Genomic DNA, 21,130 nt, shown 5'->3' on the forward strand with positions numbered 1-21,130 from the left:
TTTTTTTTTTAATATCTGTATTTTTAACTTACCTCAGTTTTCCCATCAATGTTAAATTTTGCTGCTTGGATATTTAGTCCACGCTTCAGATCACTTACAAAGCAAGTGCGGACTTAAAAAAGAAAGGCAGAAAAAGGGAATTGTGTTAAGCTTGGAGACTGAGTAGTTAAAAATATCCCAGTTAAAACAATCCCATTCAACAGGACATGCTTAGTAAAAACTATTGGTACTCTATGAAGTAAGGAACCCGTATTTATTTGTACTATAAAAACTGGAACAGAACTATCCTGAGAAAGAGATAATTTGATGAAATCTTCCCATTTTGTTTTTTAAGCATTACTCCAATTTGAATATAAGAAATATAAATTACTCTGTATTCAAATATCAATAAGTCTACCTCTTTTAAACCCTCTTTTATAAATCAGATTTCACACACACACACACACAGAGGACAGTAGGCTTATGACTATTCACAAATAAAAGATTGCTGTCTTTATTTACTGAAGAGATTTCAATTACATTAAAATATAAGCACCTTTGAGAAATCTATTACATTGTTTGGTATCTCTTGTCTAAAGAGTCCCATATTTAAAATAAAAGTTAGAACATTGAAAATATAGCTATTTTAATTGAACCGCATGTCTCCTTAATCAAATTTATTTATACCTATCTATCCATCCATCCAGGTTCTAGTGGGTAAGCACTGGACCGTTAACTACAAGGTCAGTGGTTCAAATATACCAGCCACTCCATGGGGGAAAAGATGAGGCTGTCAGTTCCTGTAGAGATTTACCAGTTTGGAAATCCTACAAGAGTCACTATGAGTTGGAATAAACTCCAGGGAAGTGAGGGTATTTTTTGTTTTTTGTTTTAAGCAACTTTAAAATTGTGAATTTACATTTCGATCACCAATTTTCTTTAAAAATAGCTTTTTATTATCCATCTCTTTCTCTAGCTCATAAGTTCCCTTGCTTAGTTGGCCTACTGTCCCCTCCTCAAGAGGGAAAAAAGATGACTAAGGACACACTTGGCATTGAAAAATTTTTGTTCAATAGCCCATAATCTAAGATAATGTGTAGGTTTCTTTTTCAGGTCCCCTGGATCATTACATTGCACCCCACAGTGGGTAGTACTACCCACCTTGAGAAACTACTCTAGCTAGTTTTTTTTAAATCCAAGTGGGTTAGAAGACAAAGCTAATCTTGCTCTCAGTTGTAGTAACACTCATAATTTCCTTCTATATTAGATTTTAAAGTTTTGTTTTTCCCAACCTTTAAACATTTATTCAAGGTTGTTTTTTTCCTGTTGTGTGGTACACAAGTTACTTCAAATTGTTTTTAGAAATAAGGAGATAGGGAATTAGTTTTTTAAAACTAGAGATAAAAAAAAAACGAGATAAAATTGGTTATATGCAATCAATCTAACAACTTTAATTTCTTGTAAAACGTATTGTGTGTGTAGAAAAATTAATTCTTTCATAAATATAAAGTACACTTGTTAAGACGGAATCTACCATGTGCAAGACTCTGAGCTACATGTCTAGCTGAGCTAAAGCTACTTACACACCTATTCCTCACTTAGCAACTATTTTATCTGATATTTTGCATTTATGGAAACTTTGAAGAAATTCCCCGGCACTGGCTCCAGTGATTCAGGTCCCAAGGCTAGACCCAGTGACCTCAATATGGGCCACCCCAACCAATACACCGAAGGCCTTGGTGATAACCGGGCCATGCTAGGGATGGTGGCTGATTGGCTGTGGAAAACCTCCCATGTGTCAACAAGTCTTGGGGAATATCCATGGAGGGGAGACCACAAGATATAATAGTGGGACAGTGCAAGGTCACAGGCAGTCACAGGGAAGATAGGCACAAGACTGAAGATGCCGGGGAGGGTGGTGGGAGGGGCAGGGAAAGAAGGAACCTATAGTGGGACTGAAGGCTGGGAGGGACAGAGGACAAGTGCAGTCCCTACCCAAGAGAGGCAGTGGGAGGTAAAAGGCAGAGGGCGAATGGGGTCCTTGCCCATTGAAAGTAGTGGGAGGCAGTGGGTAGAAGGCTGGTGGAAATACCCAACCACTACCACTACCATTCTACAGTGGTGGGGAAGATGTGAGAGGTAAAGAGAGCCCACTGCACCACATGCACTCCCACTACACTGCCCGACAGGGCTTGGTCCGCAAGTCACAGAACACTGATTTGACACAGCCACTTGGTCTCGGAAACCTACCCATGCTGTAAGTGAAAAGTAGGTATGCTGTTTACATTGTATTCAAGTCCTTCTAACTAAACAAGATAAATACATAGCCCTCAAAATCTTAAACATGTGGCAGTGGTCAGTATACTTATTTAAAGCAATAAAAATGACTGAATTAAAAATCCAAGATCAGATAAAGAACACTGAAAATTTTAAAAATAGTTGACATTTTAACATAAATGGGATCACACTGCAAATATTATTCAGTAACTCACTTCCTCATTAACTTTGGGGAAAGCCTTCTAAATCAGTAAATATAGTTCCTTCTCTTTAATAGTTACTTGGCATTCCTTATGAAGTTACCAAACTTCATTCAACCTTCTTCATTTCACTTTCAATGCCAACTTACTTTCTAGAAAAGTTTACAATCCTTTCATATACATTTTCCTACAATCTTATCAATAATATTCTTGTTAGGTCCCGTTGACTCCAATTCACAGCAAACCTAAGCAAAACAGAAGGAAACACTGTCTGGTCATGTGCCATCCTCACACTTGTTATGTGTGAGCCCACTGTTGCAAGCCATCTGAGATAAGTTTATTGTGCCAGCCTGGCCGATAAACACAGTGGGATTAATTGAACGGCGGAGAGATAAATGGCTCGGTGAGCCTCGCCTTTCTTGTCTCTTGCTCTTTGATCATCGGACCAGTGTGCGGCTGCCTTGCTTGTTCTGTGCCTCAATTTACAGGCTACACTACCTGTGAGATGCCTGGCCTGTGGGCTGTGTCGCTGTAAGTTGAGGTCCCTTTAAGACTGCACGATTGAAATTTACATCTCTGGAGCTGGGGCCTGACAGTTGGTGACCTGTCTGACTGTTTTGCTGCCTGTGCTGGGACAGCCTAGCTCGCTCTCTCTACAGAGAACTACCGGACGGCCCTCAAGACTTGAAGGACTGCTAGTGTCTCACAACTCTCTCATGGGAGTGAGTTGCACTGAGCCATATGTACTGCTTTATAATTTAACTGTTCATTTATTTTATTATATATCTGTTTACAATTTATGAGTTCATTACTTGTGTTATATCTGTTTATAATTTAACAGTTCATTTCTTGTTATATGTATCTTTATAAATATATATATAAAATTATCAGCAATCTGGTTTTATCTCTCTAGAGAACCCTGTCTAACACACCATCTCTTCAAGGGCCTTCCTTAATTTTATCCCGCTGCCCCTCTACTTTGCCAAGCATGATGTCCTCTTCTAAGGATTGGTCTCTCCTGACATGTTCAAAGTATGTGCTTCTAAAGAGCATTCTTGCAATATTTCTTTCAAGACAGAGTTGTCTTTTTAGCAGTCCATGATACTACAATATTCTTCATCAGCACCATAATGCAAATGCATCAACTCTTCTGTGGTGTCCCTTCTTCAGTCCCTCCAACTTTCACATGCATATGAGGAGACTGAAAACACCACGGCTTGAATCAGGCACATCTTAGTCCTCAAAGTAGCATCCTTGCTCTTCAACACTTTGAAGAGGTCTTATGCAGCATATTTTCTCAAAGCAATGCACCATTTGGTCTCTTGACTGCTGCTTCTATGAGCAATGATTGTGGATCTAGGCAAGACAAAATCCTTCACAACTTCAAGCTTTTCTCCATTTATAGTAATGTTACTTAATGGCTCAGTTGGGAGGATTTTGGTTTTCTTTATATTGAGCTAGAATCCATATTGAAGGCTGAAATTCTTGATCTTCATCACCAAGTGCTTCAAGTCCTCCTCACTTGCAACAAGCAAGACTGTGTCATTTGCATATTGCAGAGTGTTAATAAGCATTCCTCAGATCTTGAGGCCACATTCTTCTTCTTAGAGCTCAGCTTCTCTGAGTCTTCCCTCAGCAAACAGACTGAATAAGTATGGTGAGGATACAACCGTGACATACACCTTTCTTTTAAACGATGCAGTATTCCCTTATCCTATTTGCACAACTTCCTCTTGATCCATGTACAGACTCTGCCTGAGCACAACTGACTCACTGTTACTGACTCGATACTGACTCGCAGTGACCCTGTAGGGCAGGGTTTCTAAGACCGTCATTCTTTATGGGAGTGGAAGGCTGTCTTCCTCCCGTAGAGCAGCTGGTGGCTGAGTCTATGCTGAGCAGCCCAACGCATCACCCTCCAAACACTCCCGCAATTCCCATTCTTTCCACACCTATCAATAGTGGAGCCCTTCATCTCAAATTTGGTAGTCAGATGCATTTCCTTGAAACACAGGACACTTAAAACTTATCTTTTCCTAAGTTAGAGACAGTATGAAGAGATAGACTGCAAATAATTGACATATGTTAGCGCAGATACATGATGGAGGATATGACAGGAATAGGGGAAGGAAATCTATTAATTTTACTTGAAATGATTTAGTTGTAATAATGAAATTTCATAAACATATTTGGCTAATCATACTATATAAGCACAGGATATAACTGGTTTGCAGCTATAGTTCTAATGCTAACAACTTATGTTTATAAACAAAGCATTCAGTATTTCAGGGCATCAACTATACTAGATTACCTTTTTAAACATTTAGGTTTAGAATCCATTAGTGTCTAATTTTTTATTTTATTTATTTATTTTTAAAAAATCAATTTATTGGGGCTCATACAATTCATCACAATACATAAATCAATTGTGTAAAGCACATCTATACATTTGTTGCCCTCGTCTAATTCTTTATTAAACATTTTAGAATATAAATTTTACACGAAAGTTTACATACTGAAGACCATTATATTTAAGTGTTTTTCCATTTAGGGACTCAAAATACCAGAAAACCCAATTTGACCATTATCATAAATTATCTAGTAAAACAGAAATAATATATTCTATTAAAGGAAATCCAATATACTGTGGGTCCTATTCTAGTTTCCAAAAAGTAAAATGATTACCTTTATAAAAATGTATAAAGAAAAATTAGAGTTAAAAAAAACAACCCAAATACTGTAACATAAACAATTTAATTGCTAATTCATACTAGGAAAATTTCAGTTCCTTAGTAACCCAGTATACTTTATGTATTATTGAGTTATTGTCTTAACACATCATAGATAATGCCAAGAATTTCTATTGGTCTGAAACTCACTGCTTATTTATATTAATTCATAACCTGTAAATATTTAGAAGATTCTATGTAGGAAGTTAGGGGCCCTGGTGATGTACTGATTACACATTTGGCTGCAATTCCCCAAGATCAGCAGTTCAAAACCACTAGCCAGTTCCAGGGAAAAAAGACAAGACTTTACTTTCATAAAGTTACAGTCTTGAAAACTCACAGGGGCAGTTCTACCTGTCCTATAGGATTGCTATGGGTTGGAATCAAGTAGATAACAGTGAGTGAGTTAATTGTGCTCAAGCAGAATTAACTTGATGGCACTGAGTTTGGTTTCAGTTGTGTCTGTATCTAGTAATATATATTATTAGCTGTCATATAATATCCATCCATGTTAATAAAATATGTACAATAGTATATGCTCTGTACAAAAGCATATAATAATATATATCCTATATTTATCTCTTTCTACTAAACTAACTCAAGATGAAAAGGACAAAGTTGGAGACTTAAGATAGAGATTTACCTTTAATGTCCTCTAGGACACCTTCTGGAACTGCACCTAAAAGAGAATTTTTACAAATGATCTATTAATTTGCCACCACATTTCCACTTTGACAAAACTAAAATATATAATTAATATAATATGAAAAAAAAGCTACGCAGGAAAATTAAATTTGTTTTAGGGAAGACATTTATTATTTAAAGCCAAGGCAAAGCACAAAGCTAAAGCCAAATAAGCCCAAGTGCTGCAGGATGCCCTTGACGTGTAAACTTTGCAAAAACAAGCTCATTAAAATATGAAACTATTTTCTATTAGGAAGAAATCTACTAAGAATATTTTATATCATAAAGTGCTTTTCTGGTTATGGTGTGGCAAGTACTTAGAAGAATTCATTATATAGCTTAAAGAGATTATTTTTCTTTTTCAAAAAGTGATATTCCAAATATGCTTATCTGTTTTGTACTAACAAATAGCTGTGATGTACTAACCATACTTTAAAAAGGATCACATGCAGACTCTTTTCTTCCGGGTAAGGGTCACATTTTAAAATGAATGAGAAGGACCTATTCAGAGAACCCTATGCAATGTAGAGAATCCCTGATTAGTGGGCATCATGTTACGAATGCTAAGTAATATTTGTTGCCTAAATGTCAAGATTCAAATTTTTCTGATGTAAATTAAGATTTTTCTAAACTAAGAATCTTTTAGCCGCTGTTACTGTGCACTAGGTAAGGAGCCCAGGTGGCACAGTGGATTCCGTCAGGCTGCTATCCCTAATGTCAGCAATTTGAACACACCAGATGCTCTGTAGGAGCACAGGAGGCTGTGTGCTTCTGTACAGTCTTGAAACCCCAAGGAGCTACTCTGCTCTGTCCTATAGGGTTGCTTGGAGTCGCACTAGGGTAAAGAATGAAACAAATGTGGCAAAATGTATAAACTACTTTAATAGATTAAAATAATTTTACCCATCACTGAGGGAAGGCTTTGTTCTTTAGCAGCACTTGTGTCAACAGTACATTGTTCCAAGAGTTGAGCTTCCAATTCCCTAAAATTAAAACAAACGAAATTACTGGAATGAAATATTGTACTGCTAACTACTCTTAGTTTAATGCTGAATGATATTATTGATGTTAATCTCCTTACTATATATGATGGCTTAAATAAAAACTGTCTTACCCTCAATATGTGAATACAGTAAAGGCTAGTAAGAAATGGAAAAAAATGAAATGTCCTTATGTTACACCCTCCCCTGATTTGAGTAAAATAAAAAAAAAATAATCAAACTGCATCGGCTTTTGTGGTGCAGGTGAAGAAAATGTGTTAAATTCCAGGAAACTTACTTGTGAAGAGCTTTTCCTCCTAGGGGGAGTGCCCCCCAACAATTCAATACTGGGATTCCTTCATAGATCTATAAGGCAGTCAAGGTTTTTACACTCTAGGATCAATGCATTTTCTATGGCATTTTTCCTTTCTTGAGTATTAAGTTGGCTCGGCCAGCAAATTCTTATTTTTTAAGAACTGAAAAATCAAGAGTCTCTATCTTCTTTGATGAAAATAGATTTTAAAAACATACACACATATTTCATTAGAGCAAGGATGTCTAATAAACTTGCCACAAGTGGTAAGTGGCTGCTGAGTGCTTAAACATATGGCTAGCGTGAACTGGGATGTGTTATAATAACCAACACATCAGATTTAGACCTAATACAAAAAGCGCTCTGTAAAACATCTCAGAATTTTTTGAAACACTGTAATTATTTCAACATATTAAAATATTAAACATGTATATTTTAAATTATATGAATTTTTAAAATTACATTGTTAAAGTACAATTTTTTAAAAGTTTTTTTTATTTTATTTCAACAAAATAGTACAGAGCAAGTGGATAGGGTGCCATGTAGCCTTTTTAAATTTGGGATTGTGACCTTGTCACCCACAGTGTTTTGGTTGGTACCCTATAAAGTACAATGTTTATAAACAATAAAATGTATTGTAAGAGTATCAGCTTTAGAGACAAACATGGGATCAAATCTTGTCTACACTTACATGGCCTTGGGTTGTGTATCACAACTTAAAATTTTCTATTTATTTAATGAAGGGAATAATGCCTATGCTGACAGGTTATTGTTAAAATTAATTAGAGCTTTTTCTACATTAAAAAGCAGTAAAGTAACTTAGTTCCTTAGGAGCTAATGATTCTTGACTTTTTCCCCAACAATGCCTTCTCATTAATGAAATTCACGTGCAGAATCTAAAATTGCAAGAGGTAATTGATCTCCTCTTCAATGAAGCAACACTCACTATAAAACTCCTAAGAAACAATTACCCATACTCTATTTTAATGCTTTTAGTGGTAAGGAATGTACCAGCTTATAGTAATTCAATTTTAGCACAGTATGAACCATTGAGAAATTCTTTCTTATGGTGAATGATATAAAAACTATAATCCTAAATGAGCAAGGACCTGTGGGCCAGGTGCTGGGCTAAAGACTTTAAAGAGATTACCTCACTCAACTGCAAAGCACTCCTGTGAGGTGGGACGGTTAAAATTGCCATTCTGTACACAAGGAAATGGAGGGCAAAGAGGTTAAGCCAGCACCATGCAACAAATGAGAGGCCCAACTCTGATTTTTTCATTTACGTGTGTATTTAACTCCAAAGCCTATGCCATTCTGTCTCCATGCTCTCTGCTGGACACAGAAAAGTATGTACCAGAATGCACTTTTCCACAGTGAGTCCTCCCGCAATTTGAAGGCAGACTTCATGGTGTCATTAAGTTTTACTTTTTTTTTTTTTACTAAAATTTCTTCACTTAAAAAAAAATTTTGTCATGATTATCTTATTTCCATATATGATCATTACCATTATTAGACATCTGAATTGTTTCCATTACTAACTTTTAAATGATATATATTTTACTAAAAGATCTTACAGCTCTTATAACAATTTCTCCATTTTGTACGACCTTTTCTTTAGAATTAGACTACGCTCGTCTACTTCTTTGTCACATCCCAAACATGCTGATGTTCCTCTTAAAAACTGAACATAATATTCAGGAGGTCTGACTCCATAGTAGATACTGAGAACGAATCATAACGATAATTTCTACAACACCCAAATTTATGTCTCACAATCCTGCAAACTCTTTTCACATAATTCCAGGTAATCCAAAAACAATTTCTTGCAATAAAACTACATGTAATTAAGTGGAACTTGAATGAAAACTGCAAAATTGTCTGAATGACATAAAAGATACAGGTAACACCAGGCTTTCCCTATATCCACAATCCAGGACCATGGCAGAGTTAATCCCAAGAGTCAGAAGAGCCATTAAATGACTTGGAGCAAGTAAGACAGAAGGAACCTAGAAGACAACAGCAACAATAACAAAATGAGTACCAGAACTTGATTATGCTTATATTTCAAATGCTGTATGTATATGAAGGCAGCTCTAGTGAGGTAGTGGTTATGCATTGGGCTGTTAACCACAAGGTCAGCAGTTTGAAACTACCAGCTGTTCCTCAGGAAAAAGATGAGGCTTTCTACCCCCATAACAAATTACAGTTTTGGAAACCCACAAGAAGTAGTTCTACCCTGACCTAAAGGGTGTTATGAGTTGGCCACTGACTGGATGCCAGTGAGTTATATGTATATGAAAACATTCCTGGTAACATTATACTTCATTATGTTAGTGCCTAGTCATCCATGTTATGGCACTATGTTAAACAATAAGCTCACAGATTAATTTGAATATATGTAATAATTTTAAAAATACTATAATATCAGTATTCTTTTTAAAAAATTTAATAAATCTATCAGAGGCTCTTACAGCCCTTATGACAATACACACATCCATTGTGTCAAGCATTGTGTCCATTTGTACATACGTATCTACTCGAGAATAAGCCAACCTGAATATCAGCCAAGGCATCTAATGTTACCACAATAAGTGCATAAAAAATGTGCTGGAAAACTCACACGAGTATATACGGTATGTTGCCATCATCCTGTTGAAACATTTTCTTTCTACTTAAGCCCTTCGTATCAGCTCATCCCCCCCCCCACCCTCATGAACCCTTGATAATTTATAAATTATTATTATTTTCCTATCTTGTACAGATCACTGTCTCCTGTCACACGTTTCTGTTGTTCATGACCCTGGCGGGGAGGGGTTATATGTTAATCATTGTGATTGGTTCCCCAAATATAAACATTCTTAAGCTAAGTTTTTTCACTCTGAATGGCAATTGCAAATTATTTTTGACTAATTCTTGTTCTGTTCCTTTTGGAGAGGAAAATAGCAAGGAATTTTAAAAAGAGGTCTAGAAATACTAACATGAAGATGTTAAAAAAGACAAGTTCCCTTATCATCAAAATGCAAATACAGTTACCATTATTGTCATTATTCACAAGATCTGTAACATGAACTATATTTTAAAATATAATAGAGAAGTCAAGTTAAATTGCCCCTTAACCTAATAAAATTCTTTAGCAGTTCTGTGACTTTTTCAGTGACAATTTATCAGATCTTGTATACCTCGAATATGAGGCAAATATTTAGCTCAAAGGTTTAACCAAATGGCAGACAAAATAAAGGTTATTTTTCTTATCTCTGTAGTTATTGCAGGTTCTGATCAGATACAAGGAAGAAGGCTCCCGACAGTAAGAGGGAAATTCCTTGTTGTCAGTGTGTGCAGTTTCACTGCTTCCAGGGCTGTCAGGGCTGTGGCCTTTCAAAAGCACATTGTCAGGCCTGTCTCCTAGGTGGGTTTCAACTGTCAACCTTTTGGTTAGTCATCATTTTGCACCACCTAGGGACTCCTAAAAGATAAGGGGTAACAACTAACACTGTAAGAAAGTATAAAAAAAGAGTCATCTATGTTATTCAAGTTAAGAGCTGATATGTCTCATTTTGTTGTTACTTTCTATCGCAAACAAATGTAATTTACAGAAATTCCTAACGATATGACATTAGTAAATTAAAAAAAGATGTGCAATCTGTTTTATGTACCTATTCTACCAAACTATAATTTAGGAATATTAAGTGTCCCTTAACTCTTCAATACATTGTGATTTTTGGCAAATGACATCAGTATACTTTGAGTCCGGAAGAATGTATAAAACACATTTATATATATATATAATATATATATATACATAAAACACATCTTATATACTATATGCATTTTATATAACTTTCCTGTTTACCTTGCAGAAAAATGTTAAATTTGTAAAAAAGACTTTACAAAATAAATAAAGACCCAAGCCTTACTTTAAATATAAAAATCTTAAATCATAATCTTGGTCCTATAAAAATCTCGACTCCTATAAAATGGAAGCTACAAATAAGGAGCTTTGGTGGCACGAAGGTTAAGCACCAGGCTGCTCAGAGCTGAATCAGTGGTCTGAACTGGCCAGCAGCTGCTCTGAAGACAAGCCCTGGGATGTGTCCCTGGAGATCCCAGCCTGGGAAGCCCTATGGCAGCTTGACTCTGTCCAAAAGGGTTGCTGCGAATCAGAACTGACCTGACTGCACCTAACAAATAGTAATATAACAATGCTCAGAACAACCAATCCTTTTCTGATGTTTTTAGCTAAGACAAAGTATAGTATTTGTTGTGATCAGTTTCAAAGATTCAAAACCGTCAATATAACTAGACAACAGAAACTAGGAAAACCTGGAGGAAACACAGCATAAGTTCTTTTTTTTTATAACAGTTTTATTGGCACTTCATCCCCCATCATAAATTCCAGGGTACAGAATATACAACTATTCTGAAATACGAATATATGAATAATTCTGAAAAAATATCCCAGTAGAAAAGCCTACATTAAAATAAGTAAATCACAGAAACACCAGAGAGAAATCTGTGTCAGATAAAATACTAATCAAGAATGAAAATAGCTATGCTCAGCCAAATAAATGAAATAAATTGCCAGTGTAAACAGACTTCGGGCTACTTTGTCATTTGGTTCCCCAAAGATAGATAAGCAATAAAGTCCATTAAAGGAGAACTTTTAAGTTTAACCCTGAGTGCCTCTAAAGCAGCAGTTTTCAACCTGTGGGTTGTGACTCCTTTGGGGGTCGAACTACCCTTTCACAGGGGTTGCCTGATTCATTAACAGTAGCAAAATTACAGTGATAAAGTAGCAATGAAAATAATTTTATGGTTGGGGGTCACCACAACATGAGGAACTGTATGAAAGGGTAGTGCCATTTGGAAGGTTGAGAACCAGTGCTCTAAAGAGAAGAAACTCCTTAAAAACAGAGAATGTTGAATTTCTGAAACATTCTATTAGTTTGGTTTAAAATCAGGTACCTCAAAATATTTGAAGAGAACACGGGCAAGTGTCTCTCTGAAGTGGGAGGGACATAACACTGACTCGATAAGCACAACTCGGCGGTCCCTGGGATTCACCAACAGATGCCTAAAAATACAGTTTTGAAAAGTAACAAATACATTTTGGTAAATAATGCTATTAGATTAGGATAGAGAAACTGTATTTTAGTTTATGATGCTTTATGACAAAAACACATCTTAACAGTGTTCTGACCTCTTACTATATGCATACACTGTGCCAGAAACTTTGCATCTTATCAATTCACTTATTTCAGAAATTTCAACGACACACCTACTAAGATTACTACCCAGAACCATTAGAAAACTCTCATCTTTTTTCTCAAGTTACAAAGGTAACTTGCTCACAGGATTGCAATTACAGATTTTTAACTTAGAAAGTACTTTGTAATCCTACTACCCCAAAATTACCACTGATAGTAGTTTGTAAATGTTTTCGTTTTTATAGATGTGCATGAATAATAACAGAGTTCACACCAGACAAGCTATTCTACGAACTGTTTTCATTGAACAGAATACTTAAGACATCTTTATCAGTGCATATTCAGTACTCATTTTTTTTTAACATGGCTGAGCTTTATTTCACTGTATGGATATACAGTAATTTAATTATCTAACTCCCTTTGTTAATGTTCATTTGATTTCTTTTCTCAATTGCCTTATGCTCACCAGTTTTCAAGTCTTCCAAATAGTTTTTAAAAGGTTGAAAATAAAAATGACAACATAAGCTAACTTAACTTTTTTGCATCAGATATAATACTATGAGTGGCATTAGGAAAATCTACCTAATCACAAAAGCTTTAAAAAAGAGACAGCATCTTACCTGAAATACAGGATGTGGATGAATTCCTTCAGGTAGGAATACAATTCTTCTGTGTTGACATTATACTGAACAACTTTAATAGGCTATAAATTTTAAAAGGATGCATTAATTTATATTAATAAAATAAGCTAAATATGCTTATTATTTTATTATTATATGCTTTGCTAATAATTCAAAGGCAATTTGTACTAGGAAAATGCAAAATATAGATTAACCTTTTATATTAGTAATCCTTAATAACTAGCATATCTAAAGGGATGGAATTATTTTAGTTTGAAGGGAAAAAGGTGTGTCCACAGGAAGGAAAAGTGCTGTGCTCATCTGCTTTTCCTTTGTCTGATTTATCAATTTGATATTACCAAGAAAAACAATAAGCATCGATTAAAAAAACACTAATTCCCTAGAAAGGTGCCCTCAAATATTCCAATCTTAGCCCAGTCTCTGTCAGCCAATGTTAAAATTATTTTATAGCTATTACACAGTTTATAGTTAGTAAGCTATAGACCAGTCCCTAGAAAACAGAGATCACAAATGATAAAGTAAAAAGGCAGTGAAAAAGAGCACCCTGACATGACAGATTGGCACAGTATATGTAACACTGGGCTCAGACACAGCAATGGTTAGGATGGCACGGGACTGGGCAGTGTGTTGTTCTGGTGTTCACCGGGTCACTATGAATCAGAACCAACCTGATGGCACTTAACAACATAGACTTGTGAAAGCATTTTACTAAGGTTATTTTTTTTCTCTTGGTAGTATATGACTCAATTTATATGAAATGTACAGAAAAGACCACCCTATTGAAAGAAAAAGTAAGTCAAAGGTGGTTGGGGGTGGGGATGTGGAGGAGATGCAGATTAACTATAAAATGGACATTAGGGGAAAAAAAAAGGACATTAGGTAGAGATTGTCTAACAGCTTGATACATTTACTAAAAACTGTACAATTAAAACACAAACATTATGGGATGCAAAATGAGACCAAAATGTCTCCAAAAATGGGCCATAGATTATATATCCAGCAATGTTCTAATCGTTCTTAGCTAAAGTTTAAAATATTTTACAAAGCAGCATTTATTTTGCTAATTTGTTTTAAAACATACCTTAGGCAGCCCTGTTCTTTTTATTGTACTAGGAATTATACATCTTGGACTAGTTTCTCCAGCAAATCCACACCTGCAAATAATTAGAAAATTGATATATTTTATTTAAGATTCTTTCTAAATACTACAGAAGCAAGTTTTTCTGTACTTGTTTCAAAACAGTGATGAGAGAAACATTAGGAAACATCTCCGATGAACTCACAGAGAGAAAACAGTTAAGAAGTTAGCATTATCTCTTCATAATTGTGTATGGAAGGACACAATTATGCAGCATTTTTGAGTAACAACTACTTCCCTCCACTTTTAACAAAGAAATTAAACAAAAACCATACCCACCAGCAATAAGTCAATTCCACCAGACAGTGACCCTACATAAAGTTCCCCGAGGCTTTTAATTCTTTGTGGAAGCAAGTAACCTTATTCTCCTGTAAAACATCTGGTGGGCTTGAATGAGCCGCTGACCTTGCAGATAGTAGCCCAAAGCTCACCTGATAGCACTATGTGACTTCATTCACATGATTTCTCCCCAGAAGTTTAATTTACTGCATCTTTTCTTTGTGCAATATGAGGGCTTTAAAACGTTTAAGGAAAAATGTAATGACAAGACAATGGAATTTTCCCACTAACCTTTTTGTATTATGAACTGGGTAACCCTGTACACAGCAGGTGCTTCCCATTCAACAGTTCATACACGTTTTGGTTCGTGGCATCGGTTGCAATCTCACAATGTAGCATCCCTTATCCCACTTCCTCCCTCTTTCCATTCTTCCTTTCTGATCTCTGTCCTTAGGTTAATACTTACCTTTTGATGGCAAATGGTTCTAAGGTGTGTGTACTTCCCTAGTGCTATTGTTCCCCTTAAAAGTCTGTCTATTGTTTCATTAAAAATTCAGTCTTGGGGTGAGTCCATGTCCAGACCTGAAAGATGACCGAGGACCATCGACTCAGGGTCCTTGTCTCTGACCAGTAAGCCTGGACTTTTAATGATTTTGAGTTTTGTTTGACATTTTCCTAATTTATCCAGGACCTTCTGATGTGATCCCTTTCAGGACCGTTGGTGGTAGTGGCCAGTACCATCTAGCTCTTTTAGTCACGGGTTTCCACACATTTTTTTCTGAAGGGACTGTTGTTTTTGTTAGCTGCCATCAAGCTGATTATAATGCATGGTGACTCCATGCTTGTCTAGGTAAAACTTCAATTGCTGATTTTTTAAAAAGTTGATTACCAGGCATTTTGTCTAAGGAACTTTTGGGTGGACTCAAAATAGTAACCTTTTGGTTAGCAAAACAAAACTGTCATGGAGTTGATTCTGACTCACAGTGACCCTTCAGACTGCAAATATTTCTAGCAACATACAGCCTCATCTTTCTCTGGAAGAGAGGTTGGTGGGTTTGAAGCACTCACCTTGGAGTTCACAGTCCAACACTTAACCTACAGCACCTCCTTATTAATTGCACAGAGCCCCCTTAAGTTTCCCAAGATGCAATCCATTGGTCAGTTCCTTTTACTTCAGATATTCATCTTATCACACTCCTGTCTTTCTCAATAATTACCTTCCTGCCCAAGAGCTTTCTTTCTCAATGACAGTCAAAATAATTAATCTTTAGATGTTTACTTCTAAGTATATATCATACCATTAAGAAAGAAATTGTCTACAGCCATACCACCCTGAACGCCCCCAATCTCGTCTGATCTTGGAAGCTAAGCAGGGTTGGGCCTGGTTAATACTTGGATGGGAGAAAGAAGTTAACAAGAGCATTGCACAGAAAAGTAAGAGTATCATAAACTCTGGACTAGTTGCAATCCATTTCTAGGTACGTGGCACCCAATGTTAAATAAGCTGTTTTGATGAGTGGGTTAAACATCGGGCTACTAACTAACTGCAAGGTCAATGATTCAAACCTACCAGCCATTCTGTGGGAGAAAGATGATGCTGTTTGCACCTGTAAAGATTTACATGCTCTCAAAGGCTAGCGAGCAGCTCTACTCTTGTGGGAAACTGAAGACTAGGAAGAGAATGTATGCGACCAAATTCTCTATGCTCATAATTAAGAGTATGGAAGGCAGATTCTGGTGGAGGAAGGCCTTCACATTTGTGAGGTAGAGATGACTCCCAGTCACATTCTCCACACTAAAAATTAGCCCCACAATACCCCCCTCCCCATAATAATGCTACAGAGTATGCCTCTTACAAGCACACGGCTGCTTTCTATGCTGCCGAAAGCAACCTATCTCTAAGAACAAACACAATCCTATTGTTCTTACTTGAAGGACTGTCTCACTCCCCTGTGCCTGTCCCCGATTACTGGTCTTGGGTCACTCCATCAATGAGCTCAGGGACCTCTAAGGTTAAGACACTGCTCACCTTTTTCCATGTGTGATTGACAGGGTCTGTGAAGACCATGTAAGTCTGCATGCTTTGTCGATTTATTTTCCCTCAATTGCACAGCCGCTCCTCAAGACCCTTTTGGGCATAAGGCTGGACCTCACATACTCTGTCCTGTAAGGTTACTTGACAGCCGAAGGGTATAGTGGCAGTAAGGAAGATAGGCCCAGCAATATGCTGCCATGAAATTGTCTGCTGAAAAATCTTACCATAGTGAATGATGGGGGGAGTGCAGAGTGGAGACCCAAAGCCCATTTGTAGGCCACTGGAGATCCCCTTGCAGAGGGATCTCGGGGAGCAGACGTGCCAGTCAGGCTGCAGTGTAGCAACGATGAAAAATACAACTTTCCTCTGGTTCCTAAATGCTTCCTCCCCGCCCCCACTATCATGAGCCGAATTCTACCTTGCAAGTCTGGCTAGACCAGAGGATGTACACTGGTACAGATAGGAACTGGAAACACAGGGAATCCAGGGCAGATGATCCCTTCGGGACCAGTGGTGGGAGTGGCGATACTGGGAGGGTAGAGGGAGAGTGGGTTGGAAAGAGGGAACCGATTACAAGGAACTATATGTGACATCCCCCTGGGGGACAGACAACAGAAAGGTGGGTGAAGGGAGACGTCGGACAGGGCAAGATATGACAAAATAATAATTTATAAATTATCAAGGGCTCATGAGGGAGGGGGGAGCGGGGAGGGAGGGGTAAAAATGAGGACCTGATGCCGGGGGCTTAAGTGGAGAGGAAATGTTTTGAGAATGATGAGGCAATGAATGTACAAATGTGTTTTACACAACTGATGTATGTATGGATTGTGATAAGAGTTGTAAGCCCCTAATAAAATGATTTAAAAAAATTGTCTGCTGAGAAGTCCCTGTGAAGTAGTAGGAGGCTGCCAATCAACTAGACAGCACTGATTAGAAACAAACAGCAAACGTTAGGGGTAATTTTTCCAACTCAATGTCACTTTCCTCTCTTTTAAGCTTTGTGCTGGTCCAAGGGCCAGTGAAGACCCAGTATAGCTGTTAGGTGCTGTCCGGTCCCCACTAAGTGCCACTGTGTACATTAGAGGGAAACACTGCTCAAACAACTGTTATGATTGAGCCCATAGTTGCAGTCATTGTTGTCTATCAATCAGTCTTCCTCTTTTCCTCTACTTTACCAAAGATGATCCTGTTCTCCAGGGAATGATCTCTCCTGATGCACCCAGAGTGAGGGGAAGCCCTGCCATAGGAACATTCTAGCTGCACTGCCTCCAAGGCAGATTTGTTTCTTCTCTGGAAATCCATGGTAGTTTCAATATTCTTCACCAACATCATAATTCAAATGCATCAGTTCTTTTCTGGTGTTTTTTAAATTCATTGTTCGGTTTTCACATGCTTATGAGGTGAGTAAAAATACCACTTCATGGGTCAGGCTCATCTGAATCCTCAAAGTGATATCTTTGCTTCTTAATACTTTAAGGAAGTTTTGTGCAGATTTGCTCAATGCAATACATTGTTTGCTTTCCTGATAGCTGCCTTCTGTGAGTAGATTGTGGACCCAAATAACATGAAATCCTTGACAACTTCGATCTTTTCTGTTTATCATGGTTTTTACTGGACCAGTTGTGAGGATTTTCTTCTTTACATTGAATTGTAATCAATATTGAAAGCTGTATTCTTTGATATTCATTACTAAGTGTTTCAAGTTCTCTTCAGTTTCAGCATGCAAGGTTGAGTCATCTGAATAGTGCAGGTTGTTAATGAGCTTTCCTCCAATGGTGATGCCTTGTTTTTATTCATATAATCCAATTTCTGGGATGTTTTCCTCAGCATACAGACTAAGTATGATGGTCCATAACCCCTTAAATTGTGTGTAAATATTTTAAGTTATGTGAATTTGTTACTTTCACCTGGCCCTGAAGGGGATCTGTAACATCCAAAAGATTGAGACCCACCATTTTAAAGGCACCTTGATGACATTGTTGGGTTGGCACTGACCAGCTAACTGAAAAGTCTGCAGACCAAACTCGCCAGCTGCTCTGTGGGAGAAAGAGCAGGTTTTTCTGCTCCTCTAATGATTTACAGCCTCCGAATCCCTATATTCGGTCACTGAGTCAGAATCGACTCATAGGCAATGGAGGTTTTGTTTACGCCAGTGTTTACATGCTGCACGTTATAGGTGAAATTTCTTGATCTATGGGTTTAGGCTTGCCAACGAACGATCTCGAGAGTCTTATCTACAGGGTTTCACCTCTTTATGTGTTAAGTCTTCCTAATTTGACTGCCTAGTCTTAAAAGGCCCATCCCCAAACATATTTGTATTGCCAGCACCTACAGAGGCTCCACTAGATGGTTAAACATGGTGATCTTCAACGAGCCTTGCAACTAGGTTGCTGTCTGCCTAACCGGGCAAGCCCAGGTCAAACCGGATCTGGGTCATCTACAGCGCGAATGATCCTAAGGGTCTGTTCGGTCTGGGAGTCAGCCAAGGTGGGAAGCGACTCTGCGGACGAGTCGCGACCACCCACGTCCACTCGTCTTTATATTGCGGGCGGGGAGGGGCGAGCGCTATTTAGTTTGCCCCAGGCTCTGTTTCCGACCGCTAAAGCCCAGCTTGTGGGTCCGTGAAGGGGACCGTGGGGCTCGGTTGCCCGCCCCCACCTCGGGCGGGCCGACTGCAGGCTGCGCCGCGTCACTCACTTGGTAAAAGCCTCTCCCAGGTCTATCACGACTGCCGTCTTCTCTCCGCCGCTCCCCAGGCCCTCGTACAGCGGCATGGCGCTGAAGAGGTGGGTGGTGAGGAGAAGAAAATCGCAGAGCCGAGGGCCTACCGGCTGGGGCTCTCGGGGGCGGGTCCGGGACCGGGACCGGGGCTCGGCGCGCGGGCGGCGGCGGCGGCGCGGGGGCCTTGCGCGGTCGCGGCGCTCTAGGTTGGGGCTGTCTCAGACTGTGCCTGTATCTGCGTTGGACCCAAGTCCTTGCAGGCGTTTCCACCTTGGGAAACACGGAGAGAAAAGCGCTCGCCACGGCTGGTGTGGGCACGCCGGGCGCGGAGGGCAGCCTCGAAAGAGGTCAGGCGCGCGGGACGCCCTCGAGGGGCGGGGCCTACGCCCGCGAGGGGCGGGGTCGCTTCCCCCGGGGTCCTCGCTGCCGGAGGCGCCTTCTGGGGACGCGGAGCTGGACGTCGAACGGCTCTGCGGTGCTGCGTTCCCGGGTGATCTCATCTCTGCGGCAGCTGAGAAGTGAAATGGGTTCAAAGGCTTTGATTCGGGGCAGCCTCGGGATAACACTTACGTCGCCTTTATTTTGTGCCAGCTGCTTTGCTTGTCATTTAATCTGCGCACGAAATACCGAGACTAGGTGGTATCGTTTTGCATATATGGAAACTGAAACTCGGAGGGGTGAAATAACTTTTCCTACGTCCCACCCGCAGGATATGACTTTATTCTCTCAAAACCTGTATTGTTGACACTACTGTGAAATGGGAATCAATCCGTACAGACTTTATCTGGTAGTCGTTCTGGAAGTTTTTATTTCCGTCTAAAAGAAAGCAATGAAAACGGTCTACGAATACATCTGTCTTCGGGTTGTCAAGGTGGTGTAGAGGCAAGAACTTTGAACTAAAGGTTCCGCTTCACTCTGACGCCGAGGGGCTGTGTAATCCCAGAAAAGTTACTGTCTGTGCCAGGATGGGATGTACACGCAGTCGGAATTCTCTCATAGTGGACTTTGAACACTAAAATTTCACCTATTGTATTTCTGCAGAACTTGCCCTCAAAAACCTACCGTTCCATGCTTGTTCCATGCCTTGTTCTCTGACTGTAGGAAAAGGAATGACTTGTTTTCCCTCAGGATATCTGTCTTCTGTAGATGCCGGGACCTCCTTACAAGGGATGAGGTCTTTCCATAAAAAGCAAAAAGACTGAGCAGTGCACAAACTTGAACAATGAGATATTAGCAAAATTCAGTGATCGATGATCTTCCTGAAAGCTAGTTGCAGGAGGTAAACAGGTAAAAGTTAGAGATATGATAAGGAAAGATACTCCCAAGAAGAGTGGGAAAAGATTAATCACGTGGCTTAATAGGGTCAGAGTGTATAAACAGAAATCCTCACTTGGGTCCAAATATGGTTTCTGAGACTCAAGTCCCTAATCCATTTGATTATTTGTTTTCTCCGCCCCCCAATAGTTTTATTGAATTTTTTTTAGTTTTATTGAATGTTATCTACATATACACTTCCTTAATTCAGTCATTTTAAAAAGAGTTGTATATACATCAGCACAATTAGTTCTAGAGTATCCTCCCCACTCCTGTATTCATGATTTGCTCCTTGTTTCCCTCCACCTTCCCCCGGCTCATATCTCCGATCAGCCATTAATCCAGTTAGTATCTCTATACAGCTACCCTTTCTGTGATTCATAAACTGGGAAACATGAGAAAAGTAAAACCAATAGATAGAGATGAAAAACTGTGAAAGAAAGATTACTGGCAGTATTAAACCAGAGGAAAAAAACTTCTGTCAAGAAAAAAAGCAAGAAATATTTAAAACTAGAATAAAGATAGAATGGTTCAAGAGGGAGATAAAATGACCAGGCTATCATACCCTAGTTCCATCCACATCCTCTATAATCGAGTTTACAATAGTCTCTGATAGCAAGGTTATTATTCACT

General features: G+C 38.6%; 1 protein-coding gene across 1 annotated transcript in view; it reads right to left on the reverse strand.

Annotated features, from left to right (window-relative positions):
- Window positions 1-19,304, reverse strand: part of ACTR10 (actin related protein 10) — a 36,971-nt gene extending 17,667 nt beyond the window's left edge. The window contains 9 exon segments of the mRNA XM_030885002.2: window positions 33-112; window positions 5,829-5,864; window positions 6,773-6,852; window positions 7,148-7,215; window positions 9,064-9,171; window positions 12,128-12,236; window positions 12,990-13,072; window positions 14,092-14,164; window positions 19,160-19,304. Of these exon segments, the coding sequence (XP_030740862.1) occupies window positions 33-112; window positions 5,829-5,864; window positions 6,773-6,852; window positions 7,148-7,215; window positions 9,064-9,171; window positions 12,128-12,236; window positions 12,990-13,072; window positions 14,092-14,164; window positions 19,160-19,236 (714 nt within the window). The 5' untranslated portion in view covers window positions 19,237-19,304.
- Between the last annotated feature and the right edge of the window lie 1,826 nt (window positions 19,305-21,130).

Source organism: Echinops telfairi, unplaced genomic scaffold (assembly GCF_000313985.2).
Source record: "Echinops telfairi isolate 266 unplaced genomic scaffold, ASM31398v2 ScPeMD7_18;HRSCAF=68, whole genome shotgun sequence".
Classification (NCBI taxonomy): domain Eukaryota; kingdom Metazoa; phylum Chordata; class Mammalia; order Afrosoricida; family Tenrecidae; genus Echinops; species Echinops telfairi.